This window comes from Arabidopsis lyrata, assembly GCF_000004255.2.
Source record: "Arabidopsis lyrata subsp. lyrata unplaced genomic scaffold ARALYscaffold_6, whole genome shotgun sequence".
Classification (NCBI taxonomy): domain Eukaryota; kingdom Viridiplantae; phylum Streptophyta; class Magnoliopsida; order Brassicales; family Brassicaceae; genus Arabidopsis; species Arabidopsis lyrata.
In genome coordinates this window covers 13,193,964-13,213,826 of record NW_003302550.1, presented here as the reverse complement: position 1 = coordinate 13,213,826, position 19,863 = coordinate 13,193,964, and the positions used below count along the sequence as shown (strand labels likewise).

Sequence of the window (19,863 nt, the reverse complement as noted above, 5' to 3'; positions counted from 1 at the left end):
TTGCGTTCTGTAGAAAATGATTGGAGATTTGTAAGGCTTGTGTAGTTACGGGTTTTCAATGACGACCGTTGAATTAAAGGAGAAGATTGATCTGGCTGAGAAAGAGCGGAAAATATTCAACCGGCTTCTTGGTACTCTTTGTCATTGTAACCTCGACACACAGCTTCGTGTCGCGGGTGGTTGGGTGCCTGGCAAGCTTCTAGGGAAAGAGAGTAATGATATTGATATAGCCATTGATATTTGATAATATGTCGGGAAGTGAGTTTCTTGATAAGGTTAAGAAGTATTTATCTTCTAGAGATGAACAAGTACACGGACACAATATTATTGAAAAGAAGCCTAACCAATCCAAACACTTGGAAACAGCAAGAATACGACTTTATGACCAATGAATAGATTTTGTTAATTTGAAAAGTGAAGAGTATACAGAAAATAGTCGTATTCCTACTATGAAATTTGGTACGGCTAAAGAGAATGCTTATAGGAGAGACCTAACCATAAATAGTTTGTTCTATAAAATCAATACTGGTTTGGTTGAAGATCTTACAGATAGAGGTATTAAGGATCTCAAGTCCGGTAAAATTGTTAGACCGTTGCCTGCGAGAGTTACATTTCTTGATGATCCTTTGCGAGTTATTCGAGCTATTCGGTTTGGTGCAAGGTTTGGTTTTACTCTAGATGAAGAACTTAATGAAGCTGCTTCAAGTGAGGAAGTAAAGGTAGCTCTTGGAGGAAAGATTAGTAGAGAGCAAATCGGGAATGAAATTGAGTCGATGATATCCGGGAGTGAACCAGTTTCAGCGATTACTTGTCTTTATGATTTGAAACTTTTCGGTGTTGTCTTTGCATTTGAGCCCACACCATCTGAGAATTGTGGACGCCTAAGTAAAGTCTACATGCTAATTATGGGCTCTATACCATATTAGAATATGAGCTTCCAACTCAAAACCAATTGGCTAATATGTAAGATATATGAGTCAATCCACTTATTGCTAATTGGTTTTGAGTTGAAAGCCCATGAAACTTGACATGGTATCAGAACCCAATATATACGTGTCCAAATCCACAATCGGTCAGACCCAATAATTGGTTCGTCGATCCTTGACCGAGTATACCGTGATAAATGGTTGAAGAATCATCTCCTCGAGGGGGCATATTAAGGATAATAATATCCCACATTGAAAAGGACAAGGGATCTTGAATAATATATAAGATATTATGTCACTCTACTCATTGCTAATTGATTTTGAGTTGGAAGCTCATACTCTAATAATATATACGGCATATTCTTCTTTATCTCGCTACGATAGCGACTGTGCAAAACAACGGTGGTCGTAAGAACTAATCAAAGCAAAACAACAATAAAGGACATTAATGAAGGTGAACCTGGAAAAAATGGAGATGTTGCTGGAAAAATGGAGGTGTGATACAACAGCAGACGAGTCGTCAAAAAAACCAGCGATCAGAAAATCAATACACGTCATCTCAGCTCCAACCAATCAGCGATTGATTTTGCTTAAAAATGTGCCGTCTGCCGGATCAATTGCAACGATCAGTAAAAGAACGGGCCCATAATACCACACGCAAAGATAAAAGTTGTGAACAAAAATATAACTTGACGTGACTACAAAAAAAAATATCACCTAAACTCAAACTCACTGAGTTTCATACTAGAAAATGTAGTAACCAAAACTTGAAAGCAAATAAGCAAAATATGATCTTCCCATACAATAACTCTAGTCGCCAAAACGTTTTTATGTATATAACAGTGTATCAAAGATTCAAAGATTTCCTAACTTAAATTAGTATAGAAGAGGAGAGTTCGAATGTCAATTAGGTGGCAATTCTTTTGGAACAAACAGGACATTGAAGAGTACGCAACAAGTGACTTGAGATGCAAGTAGTTTGAAATATTTGATAACATACTGTTTTGTAAACAACTCCTTCTTTGGATTCCCATTTTCGACAAAGACAACAACAACTCTTGACCTCGGCAACAACCTACAATCTTCGTTGTCGTTGGAGCTATTGGTACAAATCTAGTTCCGACATTGTCTACATCCAAAGAAAACTCATTGATGCATGCTCAACAAATCTATAACAGCCTCAGTGATATCAATATGAGGTTATCCGTGGATGGTATCAATTAAGGTCATAAGACTTGTCTATAGCAACCGAGATGCTCCTCTCAGCCAGGTTACTCTTTGATGTTGCTCCTCCGTGAAGTTCATATTTTGTTGGATCATTGATGGCAAATTTCTGATTCTAATCCTTTTAAGTCCTCTCAGTTTTTGTCGCTCCTAAAAGGATGCATGTTTGCTTTAAGAAAATATACGTCTGTAAATCACAATTTTATTTGTTTATTGGTATATATATTTTTTCACATTGAACCCCTTTTAATAAAGTTACCATTATTAATTTTACCAAATTTTAAAATATGTTTTACGATGACAAAAAGAAATTAAGTTACCATTATTCTTTTGGAAAAAAAAAGACTTACACAAATATTCAAAAATTACAATGATTCAGTTTCATACAATGATTCTATTAGAACGAAGAACAGGTTCTGATACCCCATGGAGGATATAAAGAGCTAGATACATTTGATGTAGAAAGTAATCCTTTACGTAGCGATATGGGACATAAATTAGCAAGAACACTATATACTGGAGATAAAAAGGAAAGAGTAAGACAGGTATGGGAGAAAGTAACACCGCCGCTATAATCATAATGGTTTTGGAAAGCTTTGGAATATGGCTCACTACAAGAACCACACCCGTAGTAAAACTGATCGGCATGGCACAAAGAGCAATCATTAGATAGTTTAAGGCGAACTCGACGAAAGTAGCTACTCTATTGATATCACCCAGCTGCGCCAAAAGGAGAAAAACTAATGCTACCACTGAAGCGCCCATGGCCAAAGTGTTGCAGATTATAAACACCTGAAATGTTGTTTTCTTTGCCAGAGTTGCCATGCCTATATTTTCACCCGTAGAGGCATAACCCCCAGGAATTGTGAAAGCTGTAGCTAAAGTTACAGTAACCACGAGAAGAGTGTTGACAAGCTTTTTATATGTATTAGCATCTGGGTTTGTAGCCGTAGGTGCTGATCTGTTTCCAATTCTAGGTACAAAAGGTACAAACCATGGCTTTTGAGCCCATGTTAAAGCCAACAAGATCAGCCTCTGCAACAGGAAAGAAACGAAAATGATATATGGGAATGCTTTAAAGAGCTCATAAGTATAATATATCATGGTCACTATAGATATAAGACGTACCTCAGAGAATTTGTAGCTGGACTGCAGATTCGTCTCAGCAATATCCATAGCCGTTTGGCCATCATTGTTTTTTAAACGTAGATTACCGCCCAAACAAACAAACGCGGTCACAATAGTAGCTTGTCTCTTAATTGTAGCCAAGTGAAGCGGTGTGTTTCCTTTCACATCTTGCTCGTTAATCATTTTTTGTTTTTTTATCACGGACACTAATAAACATGAAAGCTAAAACTCTCCCATTTTCTGCCGCAATGTGAAGGATGTTTTGACGCTCTCTGTTAAGTAGCTCTTTTACGTTTGGAATACACTTGTACAACTTCCAAAGAATACCGACATGACCGCCCTTTGCGGCCAGGTGAATTGCAAAGAACCCATCTGTATCATCGATGAATACTTCTGACTGTGATTTCTTTAACAGATAACTAAAGCCTTCATAAAATCCTATGAATGCTGCCAATGAAAGACAAGTCCTGTTCTGTCCGTCTTTCTGTTTGATAAAATTAGGATCCATACCAAGAACAACTTTAAGAATATCTAATGACAAATAGATGAAGCACAAATAAGCATGGTTCACAATAAAAGCATGAGTGAACAAACAAAATGAAATAATTAATCATCAGAAGAACAAACCTATCCTTCTTGCTTTTAGAAATTACACAAATCGAAAAGAGAAAACAGAGTAAAGGTTTAAGGTTTCTCACCGTTTTCTTGCTTGCGCTTTGATTCTAAAGAGCTTTAAGATGCTTTCCCTATGTTTGCATTTGCATATCAACACCCGCGAGGCTTGAGATATAGATTGGAGTTCATAGAATAAGAAAGCTCTAGCTTTTTATAATGTTCATAGTCTAAATAAGCAGAAATGGTCCATGCATGAGGATGAAACAAACGTGTAGCTTCGTTCTATTTCCTTGCCATTAGAATAACATGGTACCACCCTCTCCACCTTCTTTTTATCAGAAAGTAGACATGGTGATAATGTAAGGCTTTCACATTTAGCTCTCTAATGTTTTGTTAGTAATACGAAAGGTGTATGCAAATTGAGAGGAGAAACCTGATCAGTCATGGGCAATAACCCAATGCCTCTAACACAGGAGAAAAAATCCATGAACTACTGGTTCCTACATGATTCAGAAACTAGCAAAGTTTTTGGTTGTGAAGTGGATGGATTCAGAAAATCCATAAACTTTTTAAGACCAAAATTTGTAAATAGGTCGGATATCCAAATAACCCAGAAATATTTTTACTCATCCGTCACAAAAATGACTGCAAAAATACTAGTATAAACTTGTGAAAAAATATTTAAAAAGTAAATGAGATTTCTTTGGGTTGTGATTGTAAAGGCCCACCCGATGGAAGCCCAGAAATGAGGATATTTATTTGTTATCGCAAAGAAGAAGAAGCATCAGCCGCTCTCGACAATGGTGGCCGGGGAAGAGGTTAGGGAGAAGAGAATTCCTCGGAAAAGATATAGAATAGTGAATAGATCCGCGGTAATATTGTTTGTTGTTAATTTTTAAAAAAGAGATTCACACATCCTGACCCTCTTTCTTGTCGCTTCTAGAGTTCCTTTATAAACAGAGTACCACGCTATGGTGGAATTGAATATATCTGTACTGTAACGATGAGTCTTGTCCTTGTCCTGCCTTAGTTATCCTTTATGCTAGGCTCGGCCTTCATCGTTACAATTTGCTCCAGGTTTTGTTAAACTCGCTCTATGTATGCATGATTGAATTTTAGACCAGGTTAGAATTCAATCAATGATTTGCTTTCTTTCTTGATCAATATTAGGGTAAAACCTTAGAGCTCAGTAGCGTAAAGAAATACAACAAGTCCACGCATTCTGCTGCTTCCTCTTACCACATTACTTTGAATTGCTAGACCTCTAGGTATATTACAAGACTTTTGTGGTGGTGCTTATACAACAAGCAAGCCATCTTACTAAATCATCATCATTCTCACTTAAACATTGCTGAATGATGAAATCAAGAGATGCAGCAGCAGCTTGTACAAAAACTTCTCCCCCATAGATACCATGCCTGAGTGGCCCCCAGAGAATCCTTTTGAACATTCAAAGCTGGTAAGATTAAGACCAGTGAGTTTTGCTTTTGCTCATGATCAACAAGTAGTAATAGTAGTGAGCGATGTTTTCCATAAGCTTCTTCTTTTTTCTTTTTTTTTGCAGCTGAGTAGTTATGAGCTGCAAGACAATGACTGGATTCGTCTCTACTTGGAACTTGCAGTTTCCACGACTAATAGGGCCACCGTTATGGTTCATGATGATCTGTCCAACCTGATGATTGTCCAAGTGGTTATAGATACTACTCCCCAAGATGTGGATTTGGTATTCAACCGCACAAATTTTGCAATTGTCTACATAATGTACAAGGACTCGTGTGAGGCTCGAGTTGGTAAGGATGTTGATCGCGTAGCTATAGTCAGAAGAGCCTTCGATGAGCAGCGGGGATGCTTCAGTCTTGTGGGCAAGACTCTGAGTTTACCAAAAGAGTGAGCAACTTTTGCTTAGCCTTATGTCTCAAACGGCAGCTGTTATCAAGTCCTAGGCGGTTTAAGGCATAGAAATACAGTGGGGCAAGATCCACATTCGAATATGTGGATTAGTTTGTACATATAAAACCAATAAGTTATTTGGTGCCTTTGGAATGTTTTATCTTTTTTTTTTTTTTTTTTTTTTTTTTTTTTACGTTTAAGTTGCATTTGGATTGTTTCTTTTGTGTGGGTTTAGGTTGTGCTTGAATAATTTAACATAGGTTTGTAGTTTTCCTTTTCATTTCTATCTAATAACACATGTTCCTTTCTGTTGATTTGCTTTAAGATACATATGGTGAAGTTTATTTAGATTATAAATAAAGTAAACAGTGTCCCGTTTTATTTCCCTAGACGTCTTCATTTTTTTGTGTTCATCTGATACATTTCTGATTTCATAGGCTGCTTTGCTATTTTCTTCAAAACAAAATAGTACAAAATATTATCTGGCAAAGTTCTCTGCTCTGTTTACGAAAAACTTGAAGTGGCCAAATACGTAGTTTAAGGAGATAGTTTTAGATATTTCCATAGAGAAACCGCAAAATAGAAAATCCGACCAATTGCTAGAAAGAACTCAACTTTGACTGTTTAACCAAATTGTTTTAACTAAACAAAAGCCGGATCATACCAAATGTCTAGATAGCAATACCTCCATCAATGGTGAATGCCTGCAAACCAAAGATTTTAACCATGGTTAGGCCGCTAACATAATCAGAAACCAAGGTTAACCGCCATTTGGCAGGATTATGAGTTACTAACCTGTCCGGTTATGTAACTGGCAGCAGGACTGAGAGCCAAGAATTCTACCAAACCAGCCACTTCTTCAGCTTTTCCATACCGTCCTGAAAACCAAACCGTTTTGCTTTGTATCACAATATTTTTGTTCTAACAATTTTTTGATGTTTCATACATCCTAATCCACATAAATTACCCTGCAACAAATGTAAAAAATGAAATTCTCCATTACCTAATGGGATTGTTCCCAGGATTTTCTTTTCCATGTCTTCTCCAAGCTCGGCAGTCATGTCAGATGCAATGAATCCGGGGCAAACCGCATTGACCTGGAATAGAGCAAATTGTCGACGGACCAAATTTCAAAATCATGTCCAGGAAATTCAGAAAAAAAGACGAATATGATGAGGGAGATAGATCACATACATTTATATTCCTGCTCGCACCTTCTCTGGCAATAGTCTTGGAAAACGCAATAACTCCACCTTTAGCTGCAGCGTAGTTTGCTTGACCAATATTACCAATGAGACCAACAACTGACGAAATATTGATGATTCTTCCCTGCAAGATCATATGTAAGAAGTATACCATAAATTATCCTTGTCTTTATATCACTTCTTAATCTTATAGGATAGCTCAAATGAAAACATAGTTGTCTTTTTATATGTCATTTCTCGTTATGCTGCAGGGAAGTAGTAACATGTCAAAACAAATGACAAACGTATGTGGAGACAATTGCGAGAATATGTAGAAAGTGTTACCTTTTTCTTCTTCATCATGATCTTTACTGCTGCCTAATGATAGTAAAGAAGTTTCAGTCCCTGAGAATCCGAGTATCAAAATTTTAGCAGGATTGCAGGAATACAAACCTGAGTACAGAGAAATACACCAGTGAGATTCAAAGCAATCACTTCGTCCCATTGCGATTGCTTCATTCGTATTAACAAGGTATCCCGAGTAATTCCTGAAAATATGTAGCCATGTCAGTAAGGTACTAAGTAAAAATTAATGGGAACCAAGGTTCTCATTTACCTGCATTGTTAACCACAACATCAATGGTTCCCCATTTATCAAGAGCCTACAGAAAAAGAACAAAAAGGAAAATGATAAGATGTATAAGGATTAGGGAATATGAGATGGTGTACAGTTGATCACTCACGGTTTTCATCATTGCATCCACATCAGCCGCTTTCGAGACATCACCCCCAAAAGTGATAGCCTGGCCACCATATTCTTCAATCTACGGTCCCATAGAAAAGAAATGTCAGAGATAACATGGAGTTAGGTGACATTGTAGAAGAAAACACTATTGACTGCAGATGACATTTGTTAGCTAAAAGATGGATCAAGAGCAAAATCACAAACGCATTTGAGAAGCAAATGGCAAGAAGAAACAGTTTCAAGGGCCATAACATTCAATTGTTTACATTTCTTGTCCCAGAAACCAAAACTGTTTAAAGGAAATATCATCATTAAACTCTAAAGGTACCACATTTGTTTTCGTACCAATAACAACATCCTTCCATTCCAAACACCTATGTATTATTTGGTCTAAAGCGATATCCCGAAGCAGAAAAACAAGGTAAGAGCTGAAAACCAAAGCTGATCAAAAACATTCTAAATACTTGGTGCATGAATCATGTAATTTGCACTCTAATTCACCAGGACCTGCAGCAGAAACAGAGTGTTTACTTCCAGATCAGAAAAGTAAGACTTATGTGTAGCAATTACGGAGATAAACCTATTGATGTCTCCATCACTATAATGACAAAAGAAACTGAAAGCAATCCTGAGCTAAAATCTTCATAACTCAAAAACTTTTAAGACTAGTAATATGATGCAAATTGAATGCTTGAAGAGTATATATACAGATCAAATCTAACACCAATGACTCCAAAATTCCGATAGTGTTAAGCCTAACCTTGCAGCCAGCTTTCCCCAAGGCTAGAGCAATTGCTTTACCAATCCCTCTAGAGGCACCAGTGATAACGACCACTGGAGATTCCACTTTTTGAACAACTTCGCCTGGTGATTGCTCAGTAGCAGTCGCTTGAGCTTTCACAACTGCAATCCATGAAGAATATGAGAATTGAGAGAGATCAAATCTATGTAAAACCGCAAAGGAAGAGAGAATAGAAATGAATATACCAGAGGTAGAAAACGGCTGTCACGATCCACATCGTAGTATTCCGAAACGAGGCATCGCAGAGTGAAGCGGAGCCCATTGCCGGACCTGAGAGATCTCACGGTAACCTAGCTTCGCGGCGGATTTCAAGGAGATGAGTCTCGGTGCTGTGACGGCGGTGGCCATGGCGAATCGGTTGTTCAAGTGAATCTGTACAAGTGAACCTCGTAGAGATCGACCCAGCGGAGAAGAGAGAAAAGTCTTAATGTCAAAATAGGTTATTGCTCTGAATATTCTGATGTCTATTGATGAAGAAGGAGATACATACATATAGGTGTATGACTAGCATTATCTTAACCTAATACATGAGTAAATAAGGCTTTACACGTAAGCCCATCTTCTATTCTTATTTGTCGAGGCCCATCATCTCTAATACTCCCTCTCAAGATGGACAGTGGAGATCGCGAACACCCATCTTGCCAAGAAGATATTGAAATTGGTTGCGACCGAGAGGCTTGGTAAGGAAGTCAGCCAATTGCTCTGTTGTTCGGACATGTTTGGTAGACAAGATACCATCTTTGATCCCGTTTCTGACAAAGTGACAGTCTCTTTCAATGTGTTTCGTACGTTCGTGAAACACTGGATTAGTGGCAATGTGAAGTGCCGCTTTGTTGTCACAGTGAAGAGTGATCGGTTCAGGATGTGGGATTTGAAAGAGGAGAAGCAGCTCCTTGATCCATATGAGCTCTTGATAGGTATAAGCCATCGCTCTGTATTCGGCTTCAGCAGATGAGAGTGACACTCGGTCTTGCTTCTTTGTTTATACGTAAAAGCTGAGATACGGATATTAGTGTAATTGACAATTTCGGAGCATAAAACACGTGATGAAGTATCAATTTTCCTCCAAGGAGAAGCGTCCCGTATCGTGTTGCCCAAGTGATCTTGTCATTTGGCAATTTAATAGGACATGGATCTATTTTTTGAATTTCGGTAAGGAGACTCATATCAACGGTCATATGATGAGACGCTCCTGAATCAATTATCAAATTGAAACGACTGTGAGTTCCATACAAAATCAACTTTTCACTCTTACCAGAGAATCCCTCTTTACTTGCTCCAATAGACTTTTTGTTTTTCTCGATAAAATCAGCTAATGCAGTCAATTGACTATCCGTGAGCTGCGGAGTTCCGGTTGTTGGTGATGATGTAGTCACCGCAGCCGAAACGTGTGAGGCAGAAAATGGAGGTCCACGACCACGTCCTCTACCCCGTGTAGAACCACGACCCCTACCAGAATTACCTCTTCCGGCGTTTGAATTTGATGGCTCATTCCACCATTCAGGATACCCGACGATATTGTAGCATTGACTCTTATCGTGACCTGTTTTGCCACAGTGAGAACAAGTCGATGTCTGCGTTTTGAAAGCACCTGATGTGGAAGCCGAGAACCCAACGACTCCTCCCTTTTCTTGTGGTTCACGTGTTGCATGAATGTGCCTTTCTTCTTGAATGATTTGCGTGTAAACGCTCTCAAGAGTCAGTTCATGAAGTCTAGATAGAAGATTTGATCGAGTTGTACCAAATTTCTAATTGTCGAGGCCCATCAAGAATTGGTGAATGCGAAGCCCATCTTGTTTCTTCTTATATTTCTTCATAGACGAGCAGCTAGAGCTTCCACAACAACAAATAAATCCTTTGTCTATGTCAGCAATATCATCCCACATAATCTTCAATTTTCCATAGTATTCTTCTACCGTTTGTCCATCTTGTTTACAGCCGGTGAGATCAGCATGGAGTTGATGTTCTCTTGTTCCATCACTAACGGAGAAACGAGACTTGAGACTACTCCACATATCGGAGACGTCGTCGACCAATGATATTGACGATCGCAGCTTTGGCTCCACGCTACTGTAGATCCAACCTATGATCATCGAATTCACCATATCCCATCGCTCTGCATCATCTCCATCGTTCGCCGGCCGTTTAAAGTTTCCAGTAAAAAAACCCTACCTTACGCTTGGTTCGCAAGGCATTCATCATGAGTTTGGACCATCTTTCGTAGTTGGTTCCATTCAACAGGATCGGCGTCAAGACCTGTCCCGTGTTGTCGTTGGCGTGGAGATAGTACGGAGATATCAACGCCACTTCACCACTTGAATTTCCCACGGTGAGCTTCCCTGAGCTTCCGCCTGGGCATTCGGATTTCAAATCGGATTCGGATCGGATATATTCGGATTCGGATAATTCGGGTATGAGAGTTTATTATCCGTTCGGATTTTATGATTTTTCGGTTCGGTTTCAGTTCGGATATATTCGGATTCGGATAATTTGGGTAGGAGAATTTATTATCCGTTCGGATTTTATGAGTCATCGGTTTGGTTTCGGTTCGGATAGGTGTCGGATTCGGATCAGTTTTCGGGAAAAAAAAAAACTTAAAAATAGTTCAATCTTAATAAAAATTGGTTTAATCTTACTAAAATTTGGTTAAATTTTGCAAAAATATGTATAATTTTAACAAATATAACTAAATTTTTTCCCAAATCTAGGATATTTAGGATATTTTTGTTATTTGCTATAAAATTACAACTAATTATAACTAATATTTTTGGATATATAATTTTTATTTCCGCTTTTCGGATATCCTTTCGGTTTTCGGTTCGGATCGGGTTCGGTTCGGGTAATTCGGATAGGAGAATTCATTATCCGTTCGGATTTTGTGACTATTGGGTTTGGGTTCGGTTCCGGATTTTTCGGATCGGTTTCGGATCGGTTTTCGGATTTCGGGTTTTATGCCCAGGCCTAGCTTCCGCCATCTTTCTCATCACTTCCAGTCATGCTTGATTCACGATCTGAATTTTTTTTTTTTTTTTTTTTTTTTTTTATAATATATATAGTGTTTTAAAATTCAAAGCAATCTTCACAGGGCAAAGGTAGGCTCTAATACCATGTCAAAATAGGTTATTGCTCTGAATATTCTGATGTCTATTGATGAAGAAGGAGATACATACATATAGGTGTATGACTAGCATTATCTTAACCTAATACATGAGTAAATAAGGCTTTACACGTAAGCCCATCTTCTATTCTTATTTGTGGAGCCCCATTATCTCTAATACTCCCCCTCAAGATGGACAGTGGAGATCACGAACACCCATCTTGCCAAGAAGATATTGAAATTGGTTGCGACCAAGAGGCTTGGTAAGGAAGTCAGCCAATTGCTCTGTTGTTCGGACAAGTTTGGTAGACACGATACCATCTTTGATCCCGTCTTTGACAAAGTGACAGTCTCTTTCAATATGTTTCGTACGTTCGTGAAACACTGGATTAGCGGCAATGTGAAGTGCCGCTTTGTTATCACAGTGAAGAGTGATCGGTTCAGGATGTGGGATTTGAAAGAGGAGAAGCAGCTCCTTGATCCATATGAGCTCTTGATAGGTATAAGCCATCGCTCTGTATTCGGCTTCAGCAGATGAGAGTGACACTCGGTCTTGCTTCTTTGTTTTCCAGCATATGGGAGACTTACCGAGCAAGACGACATAACCTGATAATGAGCGACGTGTTCTTGGACATGTAGAATGATCCGAATCACAATATGCATCGACATGAAGATCTGAATCTTTTCTTAGTAATAAGCCTTGACCGCAAGTCCCTTTGAGATATCGAACCAACCGTATAGCCGCGTCCCAATGACGTTGTCGTGGTTGTGTAAGAAATTGAGCTAGGAGGTGAACTGCATAACAAAGATCTGGTCTGGTAATAGCAAGATAAACTAGCCTACCAACCAACCGACGATATTTTGATGGATCGGAATAGAACTCGCCTTCCTCCTTTGCGAGAGTGTGATTCTGTTCAATGGGAGTGCTAACAGGCTTAGCTCCAATCATGCCACATTCAGAGATAATGTCCAAAGTATACTTGCGCTGTCAGATGTATATCCCTTTCTTTCCTCTAGAGACTTCTATGCCAAGAAAGAATTTGAGAGGACCAAAATCTTTCATGTGAAAACACTCACTCATATATCTCTTAAACTCCGCAGTTAGCTTAGAGTCATTACCTCCAATGATGAAGTCGTCCGCATATACTAAGACATACAAGCACGATTTCCCGGAGAAGTATGTGAATAAGGAGGAATCGGTATAGTTAGTAACAAAACCAAATTCGAGGAGTGCATTGGAGAGCTTTGCGAACCAACATCTTGGAGCTTGTTTAAGTCCATAAAGTGACTTCTTAAGCTTGCATACTTTGGAAGAATCTACATTGTTGATACCGGGAGGAAGCTTCATGTATATCTCTTCTTCTAGATCACCGTGTAAAAAGGCGTTATGAACATCCATTTGAAATAATTCCCAATCGCGAGCTGAAGCAATCTTCAAGAGGGTGCGAATTGTTGTCATCTTTACAACCGGTACGAATGTCTCATTGTAGTCTGTTCCTTCCTCTTATCTATTCCCAAGTGCAACAAGAAGAGCTTTGAATCTTTCAATAGATCCGTTTGAGTTATAGTTAATGCGGAAGACGCATTTGCAGCCTATAGCATGGTTTCCTTCCGGTAATGTGACTATATCCCATGTTTCGTTCTCTTCAAGAGCCCCAACTTCTCCTTGAACTGCGTTTGTCCATCGTGGATCAGATATTGCTTCCTTGAATGAAATAGGTTCTGTATCGGCACTTATTGCAGCCAGGAACAACTGTTGAGGAGGAGAGAACCGATCAATTGATACATAATCAGTTAAGGGATAAAGACACTTACTTGAGGAAATTTCAATGGAGAGAGAGTCGACGTGAGGGGTTTTATCAAGTTGCGTTGCGGAGTACGTGACGTATGGTTCAAGTAACACATAATGCATTTTCTTTCTTTTGCCAATACCGAGTTCTTCAATGTCAGCTGTATGTTCCACCTCTTCTTCGTTTGAGCCGGATTCTGTTGTTGGTGTTGGATCGATCGATCGTGAGCATGGATCGATCGATCGCTCACTCTCTGGTACATTTTTTGCCGTCGGATCGATCGGATCGACCGGTCTATTTTCTTCTTCTTCTGTTTGTTGCAACGGATCGATCGATCCCTCTGGTTCAGTGGTTTGCGCAGCAACTGTATCAATCGGACTTGTGTTCGTGTGCAGTGGTTCATCAATAAGGAGAGACAGAGACTCCCCCGGACGATCAATTCCTTCTAACAACTGATCATCTTGATTTTCGGAAGCTTCTTCAGAATAAGTAAAACTGTCTTCATGAAAGATAACATCACGAGAGACAAATACTTTCTCGGTTTGGAGATCCATTACTAGCCAGCCTTTCTTTCCAAATGGATAGCCGAGAAACATACAACGAGCACTGCGATCTTCAAACTTATCATTCGAATGCCGCACCAGCTTTGCGTAGCAAAGACACCCAAAGATTCTTATGTCATCATAAGAAGGAGACTTCTGAAACAAAACCTCGTACGGCGTTTTTCCTTTGAGGAGACTTGATGGTGTTCTATTTATGAGATGAGTCACAGCTTGAATGCTTTCCCCCCAAAACCTTGTTGGTAATCTAGCTTGAAACAGCAAGGCTCGAGCAACGTTTAAAATATGACGATGTTTCCTCTCAACTCTCCCATTTTGTTGTGGTGTATCTACGCAAGAAGTATGATGTGTGATCCCATTTTCAGCAAAATAAGAGCGTAGACACATGAATTCGGTACCATTATCCGTCCTTATTGTTTTAACCTTCTTGTCAAATTGTCGAAGAGCCCAAGCTACAAAGTTTTTGAGCACCGTAGCAACAGACGATTTCTCGATAAGAAGATGTGTCCAAACAGCTCGCGAGAAATCGTCTACAATGGTGAGAAAATAAACTGCTCCACAAGTAGCTTTTGTTCTGTAAGGCACCCAAACGTCACAATGAATTAAAGAAAATAAATCGTCGGCTTTATTTGAACTTTCTGAAAACGGTACACGAGTTTTTTTTGCTCTGAAGCAAACATCACAACATTCTTCTAAGTTGCTAACACAATTATTGAAAACACCAACATCTGAAAGAAAAGAATACTTTTGGCGAAGGATGTCCCATTCTCCTATGCCACAATTCCCGATTATCAACTTTCCCGACACGATTACTTTGAGATAGAACTGCACCAGCAAGATGATAAACCCCATCACGTTCAGTACCCGCTCCAATCAAAGTCCTCGAAGCTTGGTCCTGTATCACACAAAACTTTTTAGTAAAAATGACAACACTTGCAATATCACGTAAAAGCTGAGATACGAATATTAGTGTAATTGACAATTCCGGAGCATAAAACACGTGATGAAGTATCAATTTTCCTCCAAGGAGAAGCGTCCTGTATCGTGTTGCCCAAGTGATCTTGTCATTTGGCAATTTAATAGGACATGGATCTATTTTTTGAATTTCGGTAAGGAGACTCATATCACCGGTCATATGATGAGACGCTCCTGAATCAATTATCAAATTGAAACGACTGTGAGTTCCATACAAAATCAACTTTTCACTCGTACCAGAGAATCCCTCTTTACTTGCTCCAATAGACTTTTTGTTTTTCTCGATAAAATCAGCTAACGCAGTCAATTGACTATCTGTGAGCTGCGGAGTTCCGGTTGTTGGTGATGATGTAGTCACCGCAGCCGAAACGTGTGAGGCAGAAAATGGAGGTCCACGACCACGTCCTCTACCCCGTGTAGAACCACGACCCCTACCAGAATTACCTCTTCCGGCGTTTGAATTTGATGGCTCATTCCACCATTCAGGATACCCGACGATATTGTAGCATTGACTCTTATCGTGACCTGTTTTGCCACAGTGAGAACAAGTCGATGTCTGCGTTTTGAAAGCACCTGATGTGGAAGCCGAGAACCCAACGACTCCTCCCTTTTCTTGTCGTTCACGTGTTGCATGAATGTGCCTTTCTTCTTGAATGATTTGCGAGTAAACGCTCTCAAGAGTCAGTTCATGAAGTCTAGATAGAAGATTTGATCGAGTTGTACCAAATTTCTGATTGTCGAGGCCCATCAAGAATTGGTGAATGCGAAGCCCATCTTGTTTCTTCTTATATTTCTTCATAGACGAGCAGCTAGAGCTTCCACAACAACAAATAAATCCTTTGTCTATGTCAACAATATCATCCCACATAATCTTCAATTTTCCATAGTATTCTTCTACCGTTTGTCCATCTTGTTTACAGCCGGTGAGATCAGCATGGAGTTGATGTTCTCTTGTTCCATCACTAACGGAGAAACGAGACTTCAGACTACTCCACATATCGGAGACGTCGTCGACCAATGATATTGACGATCGCAGCTTTGACTCCACGCTACTGTAGATCCAACCTATGATCATCGAATTCACCATATCCCATCGCTCTGCATCATCTCCATCGTTCGCCGGCCGTTTAAAGTTTCCAGTAAGAAACCCTACCTTACGCTTGGTTCGCAAGGCATTCATCATGAGTTTGGACCATCTTTCGTAGTTGGTTCCATTCAACAGGATCGGCGTCAAGACCTATCATGTGTTGTTGTTGGCGTGGAGATAGTACGGAGATATCAACGCCGCTTCACCACTTGAATTTCCGACGGTGAGCTTCTCTGAGCTTCCGCCATCTTTCTCATCACTTCGAGTCATGCTTGATTCACGATCTGAATTTTTTTTTTCTTTTTGTTTTTTTATTTTTTTTATCTCTACAATAATTAATTGAGAAGTAGAAACGCACCATATTCAAAGTTAGGGCATTGGAGGCCTGTGGTTAAAAGTTGGAATGATTTGTCCTAAACACCCTTAATGAATTGTTCTTCTCGAAATTTCTTCTTCTTCGTAATTAGGGGTATATAAGTCTAATCGTGTGTTGATCTCTATACTAATGTCCTAAACACCCTCGATTTCGAAATTTTTTGTTCTTAATTGTTAGGGGTATATAAGTCTAATCGTGTTTTGAGATGATTAGTCTTAATCACCCTTAATGAATACACTATCAAATCCAGTTTTCTATTTTTTGGTGAGGGTAAAACAATAAAATCGTGTGAATTTTATTAAAATATAGAATATTTCGTTTTTTAATATTAAAATATAGAATATTTCGTTTTTTAATATTAAAATATGGAATATTTCGTTTTTTAATTTTTATAAAAAGTTAAGATAGATATTAAAATATCTTACGAATATTTGTATCAAGAAATTTTCCAATTTTAAAAAATAAATTTTTAGAGATAATTATGACAGTGTGCCCTAGATTTTAAGCTATAAATATAGAGCCGCAGCCACACCATTAGAACTCAGATTCGTTAGCCTAAACATATCGTTTTGATATTATAGCTTTTTTTTTTGTTGCTTTGGTTCTTTTATGGATCGATTTTTTTATTTTGCGTTATTATTTTTTACTTTTTCTTGAGGTTATATTTGTATTGTTATTATCTTGGTCTATGAATTATTAAGATTGTTATTGTTTTGCTGATTTATATCGTGTGAATTATGTTTTAGGTAACCGCTCATGGGAGTTTCTATCAAGAGATTGAATGAACGAGTTGATGAAGACATGCCTCTTCATTAAATTCATTAACAAACTTTTTACATCAATCGTGAGTCCTCTTTAATTTTAGTTAGCGCTTCTCTTATGTCTCTTTGTAAATTACTTACAATTTTATAATTTGTGTTGGTTTAATTATTGATAGTTGTCTCTCATCGGATCTGATGTAAAATAATTTTTTACCATGCACTACATAACGAAATATTTTTTTTTTGTCAACGTTACTCATAGTTTTTGTGTTTTTGAAGGCGGAGCATTGCGCTGATGCGGAAGTGATTTACAAGTTTTTGGAGGTCAATGAGATTGATAAGGTATATTATAATCGACTATGTTTTAGATTTTTTTTGTTTTTTCTTTTTATTTTGTATATTGGTTGTTGATTATTTTCTTTGATTATTTGTGTGATTGAGACCTTTTTTTTATATAGAATATTTGTTATTCGTAGAAATAATTATGTCGTGTTATTATATGAAAGATTTGATAAATTATTGGAACTATGTTGGTCAAGGTTCTCGAAGAACTCATCTCTACGTTTAAATCGATCTGATATAAACATGTATTTTTGTATATTAATATTTCTTACTTTTATGAGTTTTTTTTTATTATTAGATGACTACGAGAAGGTAATCTCTAATCTACTATTTTTATTTGTATTTTGTTATGAATTATTTATATGCTTTCTTTTGTTTTTTAGAAACTCTAACAGTAATTTGCCTTTCTAAAACATATTGAGTCTATTTTGAAGCTCGGGAAAAACAGAGTTCTCTAATACGATATCGGTCGAGATTGCATAGGTATGTCTATCGTGATGAAATTGTTAAATAGATACTGGGCTTCTAAGCAATTCTATCACTTTGAATCGTTGTAATCGTGAGAGAAAAGTTTAGGGTTTGATTGTTTCAGTTTTGATTAGTGAATTGAAAGATGCCGCAATTTCCACATATGATTTTTACGTTCAATCATAATTTGGATGTGTGGAAATTAATACTTGAATCGATGGAGAGAAGATTACAACTGACGTGTGAGTTAATTTGTGTATTTTATGGTACATGTTTTCGTCATGGATCAAAAAGTTCAATCCCATCTTTATAGGAGTTAGGCTTTCATCTAACCTCTTTTATATTTGATAGATTGTTTGTTGTGTTATTTTTTTAATTTTAGATTCAAATATATATATTTTAATTTCAGTTTTAGGCGACTAAAGGATTGAATATGCTATGAATATGTAATTTTATATTCTTTTGTTTATTTAATTGCCATTAACCTATTTTGACTTTAATTTATATGTTTTATTATGAGAGATAGGAAAAATAGCTATCCTATTTTGACTTTAATTTATATGTTTTATTATGAGAGATAGGAAAAATAGCTGATCAGTGATTTTTGGTTGTCGGAGACTTTGATCCGAATGAGCGACGGTGATGAAAATATGAGTGGTGGATAGAGACGCAAGGGATCGGTGAAGTTGTTTAATACACACAAGGGGTTTGGTTTCATCACACCAGACGACGGTGGTGAGTGGTGACGATCTCTTCGTTCACCAGTCCATTAGCTCTGAAAAATTTCGTAGCCTTGCCGTTGATGAAGCTGTTGAGTTCAAGGTTGAGGTTGACAACGCCAGTCGTCTGAAGACTGTTGAAGTTTCTGGACCCGAGGGTGCTCCTGTTCAGTGAAATAACGGCGGTTCATCTGGTGGACGTGGTGGTTTTGGCTGTGGAGGTGAGGACGTGATGGTGGAAATTATTAAGGAGGATATGGTGGTGATGGTACTTGCTTTAGGTGTAGTGAACCAAGTTATATGGCGAGAGATTGTTGTCAAGGTGGTGGAGGATACAGTGGTGGTGGAGGTGGTTGAAGGTACGGTATGTTGTAGGTGGAGGTGGTGGTACTTGCTTTAGTGGTTTTATTTGTTTCGTTTAATTTTGTACCAATCTTATCATTTGTATTAAGGATTTTATAACTAGAGACGTAGGTACATATGAAAAATGTGAATGTTTTTATTTATGAATTATAAAACATGTTGTGTTATATGTCATTTAGCTTATATAATATTTAAAACGTTTGTGGATATCTAAGAAGTGAAATTATTGGGGCCGGAGTTATTTGACGAACACATCAATTGGATTTAAAAAATCTTTTAACAATATGCTATGTGTCATTATTTCATCTCATAAGTGATATTTCATTAAACTTTAATCTGTTATATAATTTATGAAATTTTTTAGATTAAATCTATTGGATACGATATCTATGATTCTTACACAAAAGATCAAAGTTTACAAAAAAATCTTTAACAAAATCTCTATAAATTTTGACTTCGATTTTATTTTGCGAGAATATAAGGATAAAATTGTACAAATTTGATAAAGACTTTAAAATTTTTAAATAATGATGTGAATATTTTTATCTCGAAATTGTTTAATTAAGAAAGTTAAAATTCGTAAATATTGAAGATAATGTCTTATGAATCAAGGATATAATCCGTCAAGGTACTAATATTTAAATAATTATATTATGATTATAATTTTTCCACCATGTATTTTATAATTTGAAATATATTTTTGTTTTGAATTAAAATTAAAAAATTAAAATCTGTAAGGGTAGTTTCAGAAAAGGATGAAAATAAAAAAAGACACAAAGTTCTTTTATTCTTAAATATATTGACATGTGAT

General features: G+C 37.6%; 3 protein-coding genes, 1 long non-coding RNA gene and 1 pseudogene across 5 annotated transcripts; 3 read left to right on the top strand and 2 right to left on the bottom strand.

The window, feature by feature from the left end:
• LOC9308353 (CCA tRNA nucleotidyltransferase, mitochondrial) lies at positions 1 to 1,528 on the top strand. The gene is given in 2 exon segments (XM_021021304.1): positions 1 to 241; positions 243 to 1,528. Coding segments are annotated over 2 exon segments (867 nt in total). The 5' UTR covers positions 1 to 58; the 3' UTR covers positions 927 to 1,528.
• Positions 1,529 to 2,531: 1,003 nt separating this feature from the next.
• On the bottom strand, positions 2,532 to 3,786 carry LOC9310468 (annotated as a pseudogene).
• Positions 3,787 to 4,668: 882 nt separating this feature from the next.
• On the top strand, positions 4,669 to 6,063 carry LOC9308352 (UPF0725 protein At3g25080). 2 transcript variants are annotated; one of them, XR_002331100.1, is made up of 4 exons: positions 4,669 to 4,765; positions 4,837 to 4,970; positions 5,064 to 5,352; positions 5,458 to 6,063. XR_002331100.1 is itself a non-coding variant. In XM_002874354.2 (2 exons), the coding sequence occupies exons 1-2, from the start codon at positions 5,308 to 5,310 to the stop codon at positions 5,782 to 5,784; spliced, it is 372 nt and encodes a 123-aa protein (XP_002874400.1). In that variant the 5' UTR covers positions 5,199 to 5,307; the 3' UTR covers positions 5,785 to 6,063. The 2 variants fall into 2 exon arrangements, 1 of the variants encoding a protein (XP_002874400.1); XM_002874354.2 differs by lacking the exons at positions 4,669 to 4,765; positions 4,837 to 4,970 and having other exon boundaries at positions 5,199 to 5,352.
• A 186-nt stretch (positions 6,064 to 6,249) lies between these two features.
• LOC9310467 (3-oxoacyl-[acyl-carrier-protein] reductase, chloroplastic) lies at positions 6,250 to 8,955 on the bottom strand. Its single transcript, XM_021021286.1, is given in 10 exon segments — positions 6,250 to 6,487; positions 6,579 to 6,661; positions 6,787 to 6,880; positions 6,978 to 7,112; positions 7,313 to 7,345; positions 7,421 to 7,515; positions 7,584 to 7,629; positions 7,711 to 7,791; positions 8,473 to 8,615; positions 8,700 to 8,955. Coding segments are annotated over 10 exon segments (906 nt in total). The 5' UTR covers positions 8,863 to 8,955; the 3' UTR covers positions 6,250 to 6,454.
• An 8,177-nt stretch (positions 8,956 to 17,132) lies between these two features.
• LOC9310465 lies at positions 17,133 to 19,165 on the top strand. The gene is made up of 3 exons (XR_002331122.1): positions 17,133 to 17,243; positions 17,440 to 17,502; positions 18,552 to 19,165. It is a non-coding gene; the product is annotated as an uncharacterized LOC9310465 (long non-coding RNA).
• Positions 19,166 to 19,863: the final 698 nt, after the last annotated feature.